The sequence below is a fragment of the Gossypium arboreum genome, chromosome 9 (genome assembly GCF_025698485.1).
Source record: "Gossypium arboreum isolate Shixiya-1 chromosome 9, ASM2569848v2, whole genome shotgun sequence".
Lineage (NCBI taxonomy): Eukaryota > Viridiplantae > Streptophyta > Magnoliopsida > Malvales > Malvaceae > Gossypium > Gossypium arboreum.
In genome coordinates, this window is record NC_069078.1 from 58,900,841 (window position 1) to 58,918,807 (window position 17,967).

The following is a 17,967-nucleotide window of genomic DNA, read 5'->3' on the forward strand; positions in this document are numbered from 1 at the left end:
AACCCATTATTGTTGAAATCCCCTAAATTAACCTCTATTTTTGTCGAGATTTGAGTTGAATGGATTGCTTAGCTATGTTTTGTTTTAACTTTTTCTTTAAAAAAAACACTATGTATTGTTATTAGTAATTCCATATTCTGAAAAAGCTCTATTGTACGCAAGTAAAGATTAAATCTTTTTTTAGTTAGGAAATTTTTCAATTCAATCTCGATTCTAACCCTTTCTTTCAGCTTGTGACCACACCCCCTGATCAAGCCTCACTACAACCCTCTAAAGACCTTTTGATTGATGTATCATCTTAAATTAAAGTGGTGGAGATTTGATTTTCATGCAAGCCTATGGTAATGACTTTTCATTATTGACTATTGAGTGCTTCATCTATTGTCCTTAAACACCTTGAGTGATTTGAGTGAACCTTTAGTGAGGATGTGAAACTCTGTGATATTCTGAATCAAAGGTAATTACTTAGATGCGGAAAGACACCTATGTTTGCATGATTAAATATTTAGCTTGGAATGTTTGAAACTTTTATGTTCTTTTAGTTGAATTCTCAATGTATGATTACCTATGGATTATTTTGAGATATTGTCGATAAGAATCATAAGTTGAGTAGAATTTATTTTGATTATGAGTTGAGAATTTTTCTTGAGGACAAGCAAATACTTAAGTGTGGGGGTATTTGATAAACCGTAAATTATACATATTTTTACCCCATGTTTAATACATTTTATGAATGATTTATCATTAGAATTGGTGAATTCGATGCTCCTAATGCTTTAATTTCATGTTTTATACTTAGGAGAGCATAGGAGAGCGAAAGGAACGAGAAAAGGGCCAAAAATAGAAAAAATGGGCCAAAGTACGAAATCAACACGGCCTGGACCTTCTCACACGGGCAGACCACACGATCGTGTCAATCTAGCAGAATTGAAGCCTGACTCACATGGGTATAGCACACGCCCATGCCATTCTAACAGGCTCGAACATGGCCTAAAATAATCGCACAGGGGCATGTCACACAGGTGTGTCCCTGCCTAGCCCAAGTTGAGTCCAATTCAGAAAAGGCTAATTTTGAGGGCTTTTAGACATTCCAAAGCCTATAAATACACCCTAGAGGAGGAAGAAAAGGAAGACGAAGAATAGGGGGTAAGGAATTACTCCAAGGAAGCCGATTGATCCATCTCAGAAGCCGGATTCATCATCAAGACTGAAAATCTTTCCTCAATTTCCCTTCAAGAGTTTTGGGTTTTCTTTATGTTTTGTATTCTTATTTCTTATGAGATGTTTTCTTATTCAGTTTTGAACTAAAACCCCTAAATACCTAAGGGGAATGAAACCTAAGATGAATCTTGTTATTATTTTTTGAATCGTATGATAAATATTTAACTTGTTCTTAATTATGTGTTCTTAATTCTTGTTTTGATATCCCAAAATACTGATTCAAGACATGCTCTTATTCAGAGGAGGAATAGACCCTGTCTAAGAGTACTTTTGTCATAATTAAGCGAAATTGATTGCGCGCCTAGAAATAGGGTGACAAGATTTTACCGGATTAGGGTGAAACCTAATAAGGGGATCCATAGATCGAGTTAATGCAACCCTAGAGTGTTAATTAGAGAAAAGTCTCAGTTATTCAATCTAGGGATTAGACGTTATTAGTCTTGAATAGGGATAATAACATAACTTAGGGATCTCTATGGACCATGTTGAATGAATAAATCGTCCGATTCGGAGCCAGAATAACAAGTAAAGTCTAGGTGGATTTTTCCTTAGGTATTATCTTAAGTCAATCGATTTTTCCCAAAAGCAATTCCCCAGTTCTTTTCTCTGTGAATTCTTAGTTTAGATAATTAGTTAATTAAAACAAAACCTCTTTATTTTTTAGGCTAGATAATAGAAAGACAGTCATTACTAGTACTTTTAGTTCCTTTGGGTTCGACAATCCGGTCTTGCTAAAACTATACTACTGTTCGATAGGTACACTTGCCTACATCGCGATAATAGTTAGTTCAAGAATGAGTAATTATAAATATTTTAAAACCTATCACGAAATCTCACGATCATGAGGTCATCTCCTTCAACTACCAGATTTCAAAAACCCATTTCTTCCCCAAATATGATGGCCTGGAGACACGCCTTTGCTTCCGCAACGGTCAGATCCCTTGTCTTTCTTAATGGGTAAGAATACGCTCTTATAACGGATCCTTCGTGGTTTCTTAAAGTAATACCCACAGTTGCTGTCATATCTTATTGTGAGTATGATGCGTCAAAGTTTGCTTTGATCTACCCTTCCATGGGGGGTCTCCAAAACATTTCTCTTAGACTTAGATTGGTCTCTAAAAAAGCCTTAATAAAACTGACAACCTCTTGTACTCTTTCCTTTTTTCCTTCATGGTAAATTCTATTTTTGTTGTACCATATTGCCCAAATAGTAATTGCCAATTCTGTGCATACTTGAATATTATTCTTGTGGAAGAAAACGGCTGACCATTGTTTCCATGCTTGTCTTGCGTTTATTTGCGAGGTGTCCAACCCAACTTCCTAAAAGACCTGTTGTGTGAATTCACCATCACGAAATAGATCTTCCACAATTTCTTCCTCAATCGAGCAGACTGGACAAGCTGCATCAATCCTGAGTCTTCGAAATTTAAGAGTACTGAACGTTGGAAGAAAGTTATTGGCCACCCTCCACAGATGTATCTTTATTTTTACTTGGGATTGGGAGATTTCAAAGTTTTGTAAAATAATCTTTGTTGGTGATTTGGTCTGTAACATAATCTTGTATGTTTATAGTCTTAATCATTAGCCATTTAGAATCATTTTGTACTGTGTATTCGCTTGATTTGTCCCCTCGTCATACAAGAACATCCGACTGCATTCTATTTACCAAAGGGATCATCAACACTGCCTCCGCTTGCTCTCTTTCGAGTAAGTTTCTTACTGCCTCGTAGTTTCATGTAAATGAGTCTCTATTGATTAAATCTACTACTTTTGTGTAATTGATATTAATGTCTTAACTCTTTACTCTTCCATCATCAGACGTGGGTAGCCAAACGTCATTCCAGATATTTGTTGATTCACCATTCCCTATCCTCCAGTCTATTCCTTCTTCAAGTAAGCTTCGTGCATTCCAAATACTACGCCAGGTAAAAGAGGGGTAAGCTCTTAACCTTGCATTTCAAAAATTATCACATGAATAATATTTCAATTTCATAACGCGCGCAAACAAATAGTTGGGTTGGGTGGTTAGCCTCCATCCCTGTTTAGCCAACAGGGTCGTATTAAACATTAATAAGTCCTTAAACCCCATACCCCCGAACACTTTTGGGCTACACATCGCTGACCAACTACACCAATGGATGCCCTTGTTAGTTTTTAAATTTCGCCACCAAAATTTACTCATCAAATTTTCTAATTCTTTGCAAAGTAAAACTAGTAATTTAAAACACTACATGGCATAAATCGAAAGGGCTTGTAAAATTGATTTGATGAAAATTTCTTTTCCCCCAATGGACAAATTGAGAATACTTCAATTCTTTGTCTTTTGGATGAATCTCTCTTTTAATTCAAGAAAAGCACCTCTCTTTTTTCTTCCAATCATTGTAGGTAAGCCTAGATACTTTTCTGGGTTATTTGAAATATGTACCCCCAAAACTCCCCCGATCTGCCCTTGTATATTTCTTGTACATTTTTGCTGAAATAGATTAATGACTTCTCGAAATTCACTAGCTGACCAGAGAGATTTTTGTATTCATTAATTACTGCCTTCATTGCCATTGCACCATCCATTGTTGCTTTCCCAAATAAGATACTGTCATCAGTAAAGAAAAGATGAGTGATAGCGAGCTCCTCTCTTGCCACTTTAGCCCCTTCAACTCGTCCTTCCCTTTTAGCCTTGTTTAGAAGTTTAGAGAAACCTTCTGCACATATGAAGAATAGATATGGGCTCAGTGGGTCTCCTTGCCTGATTCCTTTTTTTGGTGTAAATTCTGACCCTTAGATCCCATTAATTGCAACCGAGTATGACACTGTTCATACGCATTTCATTATAATCTCAATCCACCTATTGCAAAAGCCTAGCATTTTCATCATGCTTTCAATGAAATCCCATTCCACTCTATCATAGGCTTTACTCATATCCAACTTTAAATCAAAATTCCCCGTGCCTCTCCTTTTCTTTTTTTTAAAAGAGTGAAGTAATTCATACGCTATCAATATGTTGTTAGTTATTTATCTTCCTGGGACAAAAGCGACTGTAGTTTGCAAAGTGGCTTTCCAACTAATTGCACAACCTCCGATTGTAAAGACGTAACCTGTGAGAGATCTTCTTCTATCAAGGTCTCCAGCAAAATCAGCATCAACATACCCTATAACTCCATCTTTAGTTCTTCCAAACTGTAAGCAAACATCAGTAGTGCCTCGTAAGTATCTTAAAATCCACTGAACTACTTTCCAATGTTCTTTACCGAGATTTTCCATATATCTGCTAACTACACTGACTGCATATGATAAATCTGGACGTGAACAAACCATAGCATACATGAGAGATTCCACTGCACTAGAGTATGGAACATGTTACATGTACTCAATCTCATCATCTGATTAAGGAGATAAAGCCGATGAAAGTCTGAAATGGGCTGCTAAAGGAGTACTAACAGGCTTAGCACTCTGCATATTGAACTCCGCAAAGAACTTTCTCAATGTACCCCTTCCGACTTAGGTACAATTTACTTGCTTTTCTATCTCCGAGAATCTCTATACCAAGTATCTTCTTTCTTTGGTCCTAAATCTTTCATCTCAAATTCTTCACTTAGTTGGGCTTTAACCTTTCTTATCTCTCCTTTATCTTTTATCGCTATCAACATGTCATCAACATAAAGAAGTAGATACAAAAAGAACCATCACTTTTTTTCTTAAAGTAAACACAACTGTCTAAACTACTTCTTTTGAAATCATGAGAAGTCATAAAGGAATCAAACCTCTTGTACCCTTGTCTTGGTGATTGTTTCAAAGCGTAAAGGGACTTTCTCAGCAAGCAAACATAGTCCTCTTTTTCGAGACTATAAAACCCTACGGTTGTTGCATGTAAATATCTTCCTCAAGTTCTCCATGCGAAATGCGTTTTACATCTAACGCTCAAGTTCCAAATCATGCATGGCCACAATACCAAGCAAAGCTCAAATCGAACTATGCTTAACAACCGAGAGAACACATCTGTGAAGTCCACTCGAATTTGATGTAACCCTTTGCAACAAGCCTTGCTTTATATCCGGTTCTTCAACTCTTAGAGTCCCTTTTTTCTTTTTAAACACCCATTTACAATGAATGACCTTTTTACCTTTAGGAAGTTTCACAAGGTCCCATGTTACTTTTTGTGGAGTGATTCCATCTCTTCTTGCATAGCAAACATCCACTTTTACGAGTCTTCACAACTAACCGCCTCGAATAATTAGATGGCTCTTGATTCGCATCTATATCTTCACCACATTTAAAGCATAAGCAACTAGATTAACCTCGGCATACTTCTTTGGAGGTTTAATTTCTCTTCTAGTTACATTTTTGGCGATAGAGTATTGTGGTGAAGAAGCAACTCTATTCTCAATTTTATTCTAGCTTCGGGAGTTGACTCAGTATTAATCGATGCTCCACCTACTTTTGATTTTCTTTATTGGAAGAGTCTTTAAGAGATAAGTTAGGTAGCATAGCGGTTTCATCAAAACAACATCTCTGCTAATCACAACTTTTCTATTTTCAGGACACCATAACTTATACCCTTTTACACCACTTTATAACCAAGAAAAATACATTTAATAGATCTCGGTTCCAATTTTCCATTATCAACATGAGCATCGCAGACACCCAAAAATCTTTAAATCGAATAATTAGCGGGATTACGGACCATACCTCTTGTGGAGTCTTTTTCTCAATGGCAACGGATGGAGATCGGTTGATCAAAAACATGCAAGAGAGGCCCTTACGCCCAAAATGCCTTGGTAAGTTGGCATTTGACAACATACATCGAACCTTCTCCATGATCATTACGTTCATTCGCTCGCAACGCCGTTTTTTTGTGGAGTATGACGAACTGTCAAGTGTCTCATGATCCCTTCTGACTTGCACAATCTATTAAACTCATCAGAACAAAACTCTAAGCCATTGTCTGTGCGTAGGTATTTTATCTATTTTCCCTTCTATTTTTTAATCATAATTTTCCAAGACTTAAATGCGGAAAACACATCGCTTTTCTGCTTCAGGAAAAACGCCCAAACTTTTCTGGAAAAATCATCAATAAAGGTTAGCATATAATTAGCTCCACCTCTCGAAGGTACTCTGGATGGCCCCCATAGATCAGAATGAATATACTCCAACGTTCCCTTCGTGTTATGGATTCCTCTAGTGAATCGAACTCTCTTTTGCTTCCCAAAAACATAGTGCTCACAGAAATTCAGTTTGCAAATTCCTTGCCCATTAAGAAGTCCTCTTTTGCTTAATTCTGCCATGCCATTCTCACTCATATGCCCTAGGCACATATGCTAAAGTTTAGTAATATCATCATCTGACAAGGAAGAGGAAACGACAACTGCATCACCAAGTGAAGAGAACCACAGAAACATATAACTTGGCAATCTTTCTCTGCCCTTTCATCATAACAAGGGACCCTTTGGAAATCTTTAAAACCCCACTTTCAGCTGTGTATTTGTACCCTTTTGAATTAAGAGTACTCAACGAAATTAAATTTCTTTTCAATTCTGGAACATGCCACACGTCACTAAGTGTTCTGACAACTCCATCAAACATCTTAACTTTAATTGTTCCAACACTTGCGATTTTACATGAAGCATTATTTCCCATCAAAACAACACCTTGACATCTTGTTCAGTAAGTTGTAAACCAATCTCGATTGGGACTCATGTGGAAGGTGCACTGAATCAAGTATCCACTCCTCGCTTACTTTAGAATCATTGATGAAGCGACTAGAAGTTCACCATCACGTAGTCTTCTACAACATCGACTTCACGAATTTTTCGGTTGTTTTCCCTTTAATTGCAGCCTCTCTTTTAATCTTATTTTGTAGCTTATAGCACTTAGATTTAATGTGCCCTTTCTTCTTACAGAAGTTACAAGTTTTACCTCTGTTTGAAGACTTCGATCTACGCTTAGATTTACCACGAGGATTCCGTTCCTGTGTCCTACCACGATCATCATCAGCATTTCGATCTTGTCTCCCATGAACAATGAGACCCTCTCCCTGAGAGTCGAGTTTAACCACAAGATGCTTCATCTTATCATACGAGGTTAAAGAATCATAAACCTCATCAACTGTGAGAGACTCGCGGCTATATAAAATTGTGTCTCTAAAGGTTGAATAAGATGGGGGCAACGAACAAAGTAGAATCAACCCTCGATCTTCCTTATCATACTGAACCTCCATGGCCTCCAAGTTTGAGAGAATTTCTTTAAACACTATTAAGTGTTCGTGTACAGACGCACCTTCCTCCAAACGATGAGCATAAAGACACTGCTTCATATGCAACTTGCTTGTTAGAGTTTTCGACATACATATTTGTTCTAGCCTCTTCTATAATGCAGCGGTAGTTTTCTCTTTCATCACATCCTGCAAAATTTCGTTGGACAAATGCAGATGTAATTGTGTTAATGCCTTTCGATCCTTACGCTTCTTCTCTTCATCATTAATGTCGAAGGCATCTTATCTATCCTAGCAGGCATCCTCCAGATCCACTGCAAGAAGCGCTTTCATCTTAATTTGCCACAACGCAAATCGGTGTTGCGATCCAACAATGAATTTCATACTTCAAAGACGCCATTACCGTGATCGAGATGAATAACCCAGAAGCTCTGATACCAATTTGTGAAAAAATAAAATATAATAAAATAAATAAAATAAAGAACACACAAATTTTACGTGGAAACCCTTTCGAAAAAACCACCAACGGAGGAGAAGAAAATTCACTATGTCGAAAAATTTGAATCAAATACAAGAGGAATAGACTATGTCTATTTATAGGCTTGCAAAGCCATATTCTAGTAGGATTGAAACACCTTATCCTAATCAATATAAAATAGATGGAGTTTAATAAGGTTTAAAAACCTTATTCTAAAATAAAATAAAAGAAGTCTAGTTCTATATGAATTTTACTTTTATTTTATTTTCCATCGTATTTTATTTAAATAAAAATTTGGGTCACTTAATTCTAACAATAATTATTCAGATCATTCCACAGCTTACCAAAGGGAGTCCTCCACTCCAACTCTGAAGAAATAATATCTTACCCTTGCTGATATTAAACAGTAACCAAGACTCAAAATGTGAATTAAAAAAAAAACTATCTTATCAACGGGCACTAGTTTAGACCACACCGACCTGGCTACCATGCAGTTCCGAATAACATGAGAGATATCTTCGTCACGGAAACCACATAGCTGACAGCCAACGTCCAATGCTAACCCTCTCTTGACCCTTTCATTATTGGTGAGAAACCGATCACGCAAGACTAGCCAAAGGAAATTTCTAACCCTTTGCGGCACTTTCAACTTCCAAACTAGATCCAACTGGGACCTCACTTGGATTTTGATAGATGGTAATATGTGTCACAAATAGAAAAGTCCATTATTAGCTCCCGGTTGGGTGGAGGAATGGCTCTGTAGAATTCTCTCCACGTCCAAAAGACTCACAACTGGGCCATAGCCAATTTCCTTGTGGATCAACCATCTCACAGACAAATACATCACTATTCATAGGCACATCTCTAGTACGGGGAATGAGCATGTCAATCTCTGAGACCCAATTATCCTTCCAAAACCGCACTATCAACCATCACCCACCACCCAAATAATATTCTCCTTTAAAGAACCCCAAACCTTGTCAAGTTATCTCTACATATAAGTACTCTTCAAACACCAAATATTATCCAGGCAACCAACACCAACTTTATATTTACTTTTGAGTAGTGTAAGCCAGAGGGCATCAGGATTATTAATAATATTAAACCCAATCTTAAGGAGAATTGACTCATTTTGTCTAACTATAACTCCAAATAATTTCAGATCTGTCTTCGTGAAAATAAATTCACACATGCATTTCCATATATACCAGTAGACCATGACTACTTCAATCCTATCCTCATCTTGTAGCTCACTGCTAGACCGTAAATCCAAGAGCCATTTTCTAAAATGCACTACCTTATTCTTCTCAACCCTTAAATCATGACATCCTTGGATTTTATTTTTTTTAGCAATTGCTTTGCTATTGAAATTGATTACTATATATATTGCAAGAAGATTATTTTAATATATAGTAGGATAGAACTTACATCTATAGTTTACAGACATAACAAATTATTTTAATTAAAATAATTATAATTTTATATTTTAATTAACCCTTAAATTGAGTGCCAAGGATACACCTTCATGTACACGAATCGATTCCCTAGTAATAAATCCAAAAGCTTACACAGTTCAATCACAAAAGTATATCAACAGAAAAGAAGTTTTGTAGTTGAGAAGTTCTTTAAAAAACCATGCAAGCTAAAGCTACAAGTAAAACAAGTTTGAGACATCAATAATAGATGAAGAAGAAATTTTTCATGGGGATTACAGTTTGACGCAGTTGTAATCTATTATGGCCTCTTTAAGCTTCCATCTTCTTTTAACATTCAACCTCGTTGACTGAGGGCAAGAGATTCGGAGCTTTTGATGTCGACGTTGGCGATGATGTCCCCGATCCGCCCGATGATCCCCTTGATTTCTTTTTCCGAGGTTTTTTCGGGACTTCAGTTGCGTCTTGGCAAGATGATTCGCTGTCCCGAATCGAGTTCTTGGTCCTCTGTACTTCTTGATCGGGGCATTCTGCCGTCGAATTGTTTGCCAAACGATTTTGCTTGGACTTCTTGCTAGCTTTAGGAGAACCTTTAGGAGAGTCAGTTTCGACCGCTGGCTTCCGATGTTTCTTCCTTTGCTTCTCATTACCATTAGGTGGCAATGAGTTTGGACTTCCTGCATGAATGAAAATAATTTTAAATTTTTTTATTTTTTTATTTCTATTTATATTTAAAAGGTGACATCGAATTCATATAAATTTTGAATCCCATAATTCTTGTCTTTGTTATTATTAGTTATAATCGAATCATGCTAAACTCAAACATTGAAAAATTTAAGTTTAAAATGTGACTCGAATTTGATCGAATGCTATTATAAAAATTGAATTTAACTTGAAATCAAATCAAACTATTCAAGCTACTTTCAATTTAAACTCATTTACATTAGTTATATATATACTTGAGCTCATTCTTATGCAATTTTAAAAGAAAATTAAAATGACAATTTAAGATTTAGTTTTTAAGTGTATGTATATAAAGGGTAAAGTAGTAAATTAACATTAAAATTTATTATAAATAAAAATTATTAGGGTTACAAGTTGTTCAAATCAAGTATTAACATATTTGATAATGATTAAATTAAACTCGAATAATTTATTAGTATAAATATCTGATTTATTTTTATCAGGAAAAATGATATTTTATATATGAGATTTAAAAATAAAGACCTTACTTTGTGGTTGATGAAATAGAATCTTATCAAATCTATGATTTTGGATTCGTTTGAATTGTGTGTTTAAAATTGAATGATTATTAATATATTGTGGTTAAAAAATAAAAAGGGAACAAACCTGATGCAGAAGGATTCACTTCTAGATTGCCATTTAAAGCATCTGCCGAGAATTTTGGAGCAGAAGTAAACTCATTCATCTGCAAGGATTTTATAAAAATAATTATTAACCTAAAATTTAATGTTAATAAAATTTTAAACAAGTTATTTACCGTAAGTAAGTAATTAGATTGAATAAAATGATTAAAAATATTAAAAATTGATTAAAGTATCAAATTTATACTCATATGTCAGACTACATGTTGGTACTAATTAAAATGGATTGTAACACATTGAATGAATTAAAATACATTACAATTTTTTATTAAAATGAAATTTAAATTATTTTATACTAATTTAGGGTTGAAATAATACATATAAATTAATACAATCGTTAATATCGATACAATATTAACAATCATATATCTAACTATTATTTTTATGGTATTCTAAAATTAGAAGTTAGTATTGTTACACACATAATAAAAACATAATCACATTACATACTTACATGTTACATTCAAAGAGAGTTGTCTAAATAAAAGCTTACCACTTGCTCCCATAAACTCAAACCCAAGTAAATTTTATAATTCAACATCCCTTCACTTTCAGAACTTTTATAACCATTATTTAAATCTGTGCTAAATAACAATTAGAGAAAGGAAAGGAAAATTTTGACATCATACCCAAGAAGGCTTGGTGGCAGAAGGACCATCCATACCAATATGGGCAACATGTTTTACATCTGTAGGAGGTCCTATTTGCATTTCTGGTTTTTTATCTACTGCAAAAATTGTCAAAATAATATTTAAGGGAAAAAATGTGGTAGAGTGATATAATATAATTGGTAAAAAAATATTTTCACAAGAAAAAAGGGTTATGAAAAAAACTTAATTTGGGTACTTACCAAACATATGGGTAAAGTATTTTAAGCTTTTCAAAAGACCATTCATTTTGCTTGTCAGTAATGGTGGATCCTTTTGCAATACAAATAAGAAATCTTCCTTCCCAAGGTAGAAGAAAAGGCTTGTTTTCTCCCAAGCGACGGAAAAGGAAATCAAGAATATATTCCAAAGTCTGTTTTTGACACGTCACATATAAAAAAAAAACATAAATTGCAAGTAAAAATAATATATATATATATATATATATATATATATATGTATCATGTTAGAATTGGTATAAATATTTACATACAAGGAAAACTGCAAAAGGTGATCACGAAAGAGCTTTTACTTCCTTTTCAAAAATCTTGAATCTCTATCATGAATGCCAACATTTTGTTAAATTAGACAGATACTGTCGATGAAAATCAAATGTTGATTTCGAAGTTTTGTCTAGCTCATTTGAGTAATTGTCTAAGGGATAAATAAGTATATTCGCCTCTAAAATAAAAATTTTTATTTTTATTTTTATCTTTTAAAATGTATAAAATTATAAGTAATGATGAAATTGCACATTGATAGTTTAAAATGATAAAATTTTGATTTAATTTTTGTAAAAATTATAAAATTATTAAATAGTAAAATTAAATTTTATCTCTTATCAATATGTGTAGCTTAATTCTAATTCTAAAAAAAAAATCTCGATTTCACCCTCCAATTGTCTTTTTGAGGATGAGATCGAACATGTAAGAATTAACATCTCTTATACCAAAAGTTTACTTCCTATTTGAAAACAAGCATTTGGCTAAAGAAATTGTGGGTAAAAATCAATTTATGAAATAGAAATTTAAATAAATATATTTAAAAGTTAGATGAAAGTAAGTTATGTTTTATAAATAAAATAAAAGACAAATAAATTAGAAAGAATACCTCTAAATTGAAACAAAAAAGATTCCATGTGTTAGAGAAAAAGGAAGCGTGGTTGAGAGAAATCAAAAGATGATGAGCATGAAACAAAAAAAAAAGAAAAAAGAAAAGGCAAAAGTGATAAGAAAAGAGAAAGAAAAGGTTCAACTTCTTTTATTCTTGATTGTAGCTTGTAAAGGAATTTCAATTTTATTCATTGCATCAATCAAGAACAGAGAAGTTGACCGAATTTTCAGTTGGAAAAAGGTTAAAGCTGAATAAGACTATTTTTATGTTTATATTTATAGCTCTTTTCTTAATAAATGGTTTGAGGGGGAAACGGTTAAAGAATGAATGGCAAATTGGTAATGCAAATATATACATATCCTAATCTTATTACACATTTTTAATTGAGTGATTGCTATTTTAAGGTTGTTGTTTTTTGGTTCAAAGTTAGATTTATTATATATGGTGTGAATCTGTGTTGGAGGATCTCAATGATTTGATTTTAATCCTGATTTCTCTTATCCGCTCAACCATTTACTGAATTCTATGGTCATTCTACACATACTACATTAACCCACTCTATTTTACGTTTTCATAATACAACCACTACCATCTAAACATATCTTCTTATATAGTATTTGTCTTCCTTAAAGCTTATATTTGTTTCATCACTTCTTTTTCGTTGTCTTACATAAATAATTCATTCCTATGTTTCATTTCTATAATTCATATAATATCTTTAAACATATCATTGATTCTTTAATTGAACTATGATTTTACTATCTATAAGTGAAGTTATATCATGTGTAAGTCATATACCCTATGTATCAACCTTTTACTTACTCTTTTTAGATGCTTTGGTTTTCAATACATTAAGGTATACAAGTTATACGCACATATATAGTCATTTACTTGCTCAAGAATAAGATAAGTTACATGCTGATAAAGTAATACAACAAGGAAGGAGTAGGAAGGAGGATGCAGTGATGTTGATGGAGATCAGTTCACGTAGTTGGGGTGGAGAGGTTGAGATTACAAAGAGAGGAGGTGGAGAAAGTCTTGAAGGTTGAGTGCTAAAGGTAGATTGACAAAGTGCAGGCAAATATGCTAGAGAATCAATCTTTTTTTTTATCATATTCGAAAGTATTTATAGGTGAGGTCCTGTGCAAGATGGTGTTAATGTGTTGGACCCGCCATCAAGTCATCATTGCAGGATGTGTGAGGCAAATGTCTTCAATGAGATGAGGATGTCTATGACGGGACAAATTCTATCATTCATTTTGATTTGGCAGTACGGAATAGTTGAATCTATGTGAGGTTTAGTGACCATAGAGATCACGTTTTTACTAGAAGGTTAGGTGCTTGGAGGAACGGATGGTTACCTTCTACTAATCCAGGTGGTTAGAACGCACCTCTTCTCGGTGACATTTCAATTTGTAGTAGGTAGGGTGCATCCTCAGATGGCCCTTTGATCTGCCATGTGTCCCCATTTATAGGGGATGTATAACAATATCCCCCCTTCAGGTCAAAACAATGGTTATAAAGTGACATCTCTTGAGACAAGTTGTTTTCGTACCTCCCGTTAAAATCTCATCAGCGAATGGTATCTCCCAATAATATTATGCCATGTAAACACTTTTTTATGCATCAACCTTCTTTTCATTTTCAATCTAATCCCATTTCGCCTCTTTCTAGTTAATTGTAATTGATTTTGAAAGAAAGAATTTATTAGAAAATAGATGTAACACTTCTTACCTGTATTCAGCGCCGGAACAAGGTATGAGGCATTACCAGACTTACATTGCAAGCAAACATATAAATCAAGTCATAAATTTGCATCTAAATTAAAACCATTTATATTCAACTATAAAGTCCCTAATACGAGCCTACGAGGCCCAAAACATACTTTAGAAGTGGTTCGGGACTAAACCAATAACTCAGGAAACTTTTACAAAACTTAGAAAATTTTTGCCATAAACAGGGGACACATGTCCGTGTGGCTCGGGACACGCTCGTGTGGGCAGGCCGTATGATCACACACGCCCGTGTCCCTAGCCTGTGTAACTCTTTGTTTTGCAAAGCATAAACAAATAGAATTCACACGACCAAGTCACACGCTCGTGTGCTAGGCCGTGTGGTTAATTTGATTTTCATAAAATAGGTGCAGACTTCACATGGTCGGGACACACGCTCGTGCTTGATGCCGTATCCCTCGCATAGTTGAGACACACGTCCGTATCTTTGCCTGTGTGCTTAACTCTGAGCATTTTATTTCTCAAAAATTAAGGTGCAGGGGACACCATGGCCTAAACAAATGCCCATGGCACAGACACACGGCCTAGACACACACCCGTGTATCTATCTATGTGGACAAAATAAAGGTGATTTACTAAGCCATTTGCCACCCTCATTTACACATACACATACACAAATCCAATGGCATAAATTATGGCATATTTAGGCAACCAAAACATCCACAAAATAATGCCAAATCATGTCATTTCATTATCCACACTCAACATATTTACAACATCATATTTTGCCAAAACAAATCATACCAAACTCACATTCTACAAGTTTCAATATGGCTACCAATAACATGCATAATTTTACTTAGTTTTTTCCTAGCATGCCAATGAGCCAATCTTAACCATTCAACAACCAAAACCATTAAGCCACATTCTACCATTTACCAAGCATTTATAAATATATATAAATATATATAAGCTTACAACCAATTCAACCAAAATAAGCCAAGTTACATGGCCAAATACCATGTCAAGCCTTTGACAATTACAAGCTAATACATTTGGCCAAATTCAAAATGACACATATAACAAAATGACCAAGCCCCTATACAAGTCATATTCTCAAAATGTTTAAAATCATCGGTACCCAAAATAACAGTTTGATAGTGTGATACGATCTCTGACGATCTCTAAACCGAGCTAGCTTGGTGACACTATAAAACATGGAAATAAAACGGAGTAAGCTATATAGCTTAGTAAGCTTGTATGAAAGAAATAAGCTAACCTTACTATACATTAACATGCAAATAATATAACATAAGATAATGTGTTTTACCATATTCTCATGATCATAATTCATTCCAGCACGACTTACCTTGAGTTCATCATTTCGCGAATTTAATAATCTTAAGTTTTGTGCACATACCTATACCATTTATAATGGTTTCATACTCATTCTCATTCTTTGTCATACCCAATAAACCACTCGAAATAATAATATCGGATACTCGGGAAACCTTGCACACAAGGTGCCACATATGTAGCCAATGCCACCTTTGTCTCATAACACATATATGTTCGCTCTCGAGCCATTAACGGGCCTGCTCACACAAACTATCGGTCGAGACGTAACTACACGGTGCTACTCACACAAGTTGTTAAGTAACCGCAACATATGCCGGTATACTTGTCACCGGTAGGACGTACAGGACTAGCACCCGGATCACATAACATAAAACCCTAATGACATGTCACTTGTATCCTAATCTATTCTTAAGGTTCGATTGGGATCTCTCGCTTGCCAAATCGTCGTCAAATGTGTCCGTAAGGTCGATTACACAATTCATGCATAAATTAAAGCATTTAAAACACATTTAAAGTAAAACTTATCTAACATACGAACTTACCTCAGTTACAAAAACGACCAAAAAGATCTATTCATCAGTTACTTTGTTTTTCCCCCGATCTAGACCCAAACTTCATTTTTCTTGATCTATAATACCACATTTAACTTATTTAATCATCACATCATTCAATTCAGCCCAAAAACACACTATGGAAAATTTTAGATTTTTGCCCTAACTTTTCAACATTTTTCAATTTATTCCTTAGGCTCGTAAAATGAATTTCTTTTAATTTCATTACAACCCAAGCCTAGCCAAATGTTGTTTGTACTCATAACAGCCCACATTTTTCATTTATTCACACTTTTCTACATATTTTATAGACTTTTACAAATAAGTCCCTATTTGACGTTTTTACCAAAAATCATTTTAAAAAAGTTGTTTAACAAACAATAAACATGTATTTTCTACCATCAAACATCAAAATACAAGGATATTTAACATGGGTAAAATTTTATACTTTAACTTTCTTTCAAATTAGTCCTTGAAATAGCTAAATCAAGTTACCACGATCTCAAAAATATAAAAATCGTTAAAAACGGGACAAGAACGGACTTACAATCGAGCTTGAAAGCTTGGCCAAAACCCTAGCTATGGCTTCTCTTGCAATTTTAGACTATGAAGATGAAATTAGAAAAGATGAATTCTTTTTATTAAGTTATTTTGATTTTATTTACCAAATTACAAAGTACCCCTAACTTAAAACATTGAGAATACATCTAACCATATCCATTTTTGTCCATCCTAAGGTATAATGGTCTAATTACCATTTAAGGACCTCCAATTTAAAATTTTATAGCAATTAGATAGCTTTAACTTATAGAACTCAAGTTTGGCACCTATTGCAATTTAGTCCTTCTAGTCAAATTGAGCACTCAATCGATAAAATTTCTTAACGAAATTTTCACACAATTATCCTATCATGCTGTAGACCTTAAAATAAAAATAAAATAAATATTTCTACTTTAAATTTATGGTCTTGAAACCACTATTTTGATTTGACCCAAAAACAAGCTATTACAACTTTCCCCCTTTAGGGATTTTCGCCCCAAAAAATCTTACCAGAAAAGAGGTTAGGGTACTATTTTCTCACAGCTTCCTCGGGTTCCACGTAGCCTCTTCGACCCCATGTCGTTGCCACAAAAGTTTCACTAAAGCTATGCTTCTATTTCTCAACTGTTTAACCTCTCGAGCTAACACTTTGATCTGTTCTTCACCATATGTCATATCGGGTCAAATCTCAATTTCTGTTGGGAAAATTACATGCGAAGAATCTGATCGATATCATCGCAACATCGATACATGAAACACGTTGTGGATCCTTGACGAAAAAGCTAGCCGATATGCCACTGGCCCTATTCTTTCAATAATCTCATACGACCCAATGAAACGCAGACTCAACTTGCCTTTGCGGCCAAATATAAGAATTTTCTTCCATGAAGACACTTTTAGAAACACTTTTTCACTAACCTGAAATTCAATATCTTTTTGTTTTAAATCCGCGTATGATTTTTGTCGATCCGAAGCTGCTTTTAAACAATCACGAATTATTTTTGCTTTCTCTTCGATTTCTCTGACCAAATCAACCCCGTGAATCTGTTTCTCACTAAGCTCGGTCCAGTACAGTGGAGGTCGACACTTGTGACCATATAATGCTTCATACGGTGCCATCTTTATACTCGATTGAAAACTATTGTTATAAGCAAATTCAACCAACGGTGGATATTTCTCCCAACTACCTTCGAACTCTAAAACACAACAGCAAAGCATATCTTCGAGAATTTGAATTCTCTTCTCTGATTGATCGTCGGTTTGTAGATGGAATGCAGTACTAAAATTCAACTTTGTACCCAA

General features: G+C 34.5%; 2 protein-coding genes across 4 annotated transcripts in view; one reads left to right on the forward strand and one right to left on the reverse strand.

Annotated features, from left to right (window-relative positions):
- Positions 1 to 1,137: 1,137 nt before the first annotated feature.
- LOC108454396 (peroxygenase-like) overlaps positions 1,138 to 17,967 on the forward strand; it is a 91,079-nt gene continuing 74,249 nt past the window's right edge. The window contains exon 1 of one of the 3 annotated variants that reach the window (XM_053019279.1): positions 1,138 to 1,147. The gene's annotated coding sequence lies outside the window, so the exon portion shown is untranslated. Of the gene's footprint in view, positions 1,148 to 7,367; positions 7,379 to 8,769; positions 8,780 to 17,967 lie in introns of those variants that run through there. The other 2 variants (XM_053019281.1, XM_053019287.1) reach the window with 2 other exon arrangements.
- LOC108456577 (CRIB domain-containing protein RIC5-like) lies at positions 9,358 to 12,743 on the reverse strand. Its single transcript, XM_017755124.2, has 5 exons — positions 12,480 to 12,743; positions 11,573 to 11,742; positions 11,352 to 11,449; positions 10,688 to 10,766; positions 9,358 to 10,014 (listed from the first exon to the last, which is right to left on the reverse strand). The coding sequence occupies exons 2-5, from the start codon at positions 11,616 to 11,618 to the stop codon at positions 9,668 to 9,670; spliced, it is 570 nt and encodes a 189-aa protein (XP_017610613.1). The 5' UTR covers positions 11,619 to 11,742; positions 12,480 to 12,743; the 3' UTR covers positions 9,358 to 9,667.

Coding starts and splice junctions, on each gene's coding strand:
- LOC108456577 (XM_017755124.2), bottom strand. CDS start 11,618: ATGAATGGTCTTTTGAAAAGCTTAAAATACTTTACCCATATGTTTG. Junction 10,767..11,351: donor CTGCCACCAAGCCTTCTTGG/GTATGATGTCAA, acceptor AAATCCTTGCAG/ATGAATGAGTTTACTTCTGC. Junction 10,015..10,687: donor AGTGAATCCTTCTGCATCAG/GTTTGTTCCCTT, acceptor TCATTCATGCAG/GAAGTCCAAACTCATTGCCA.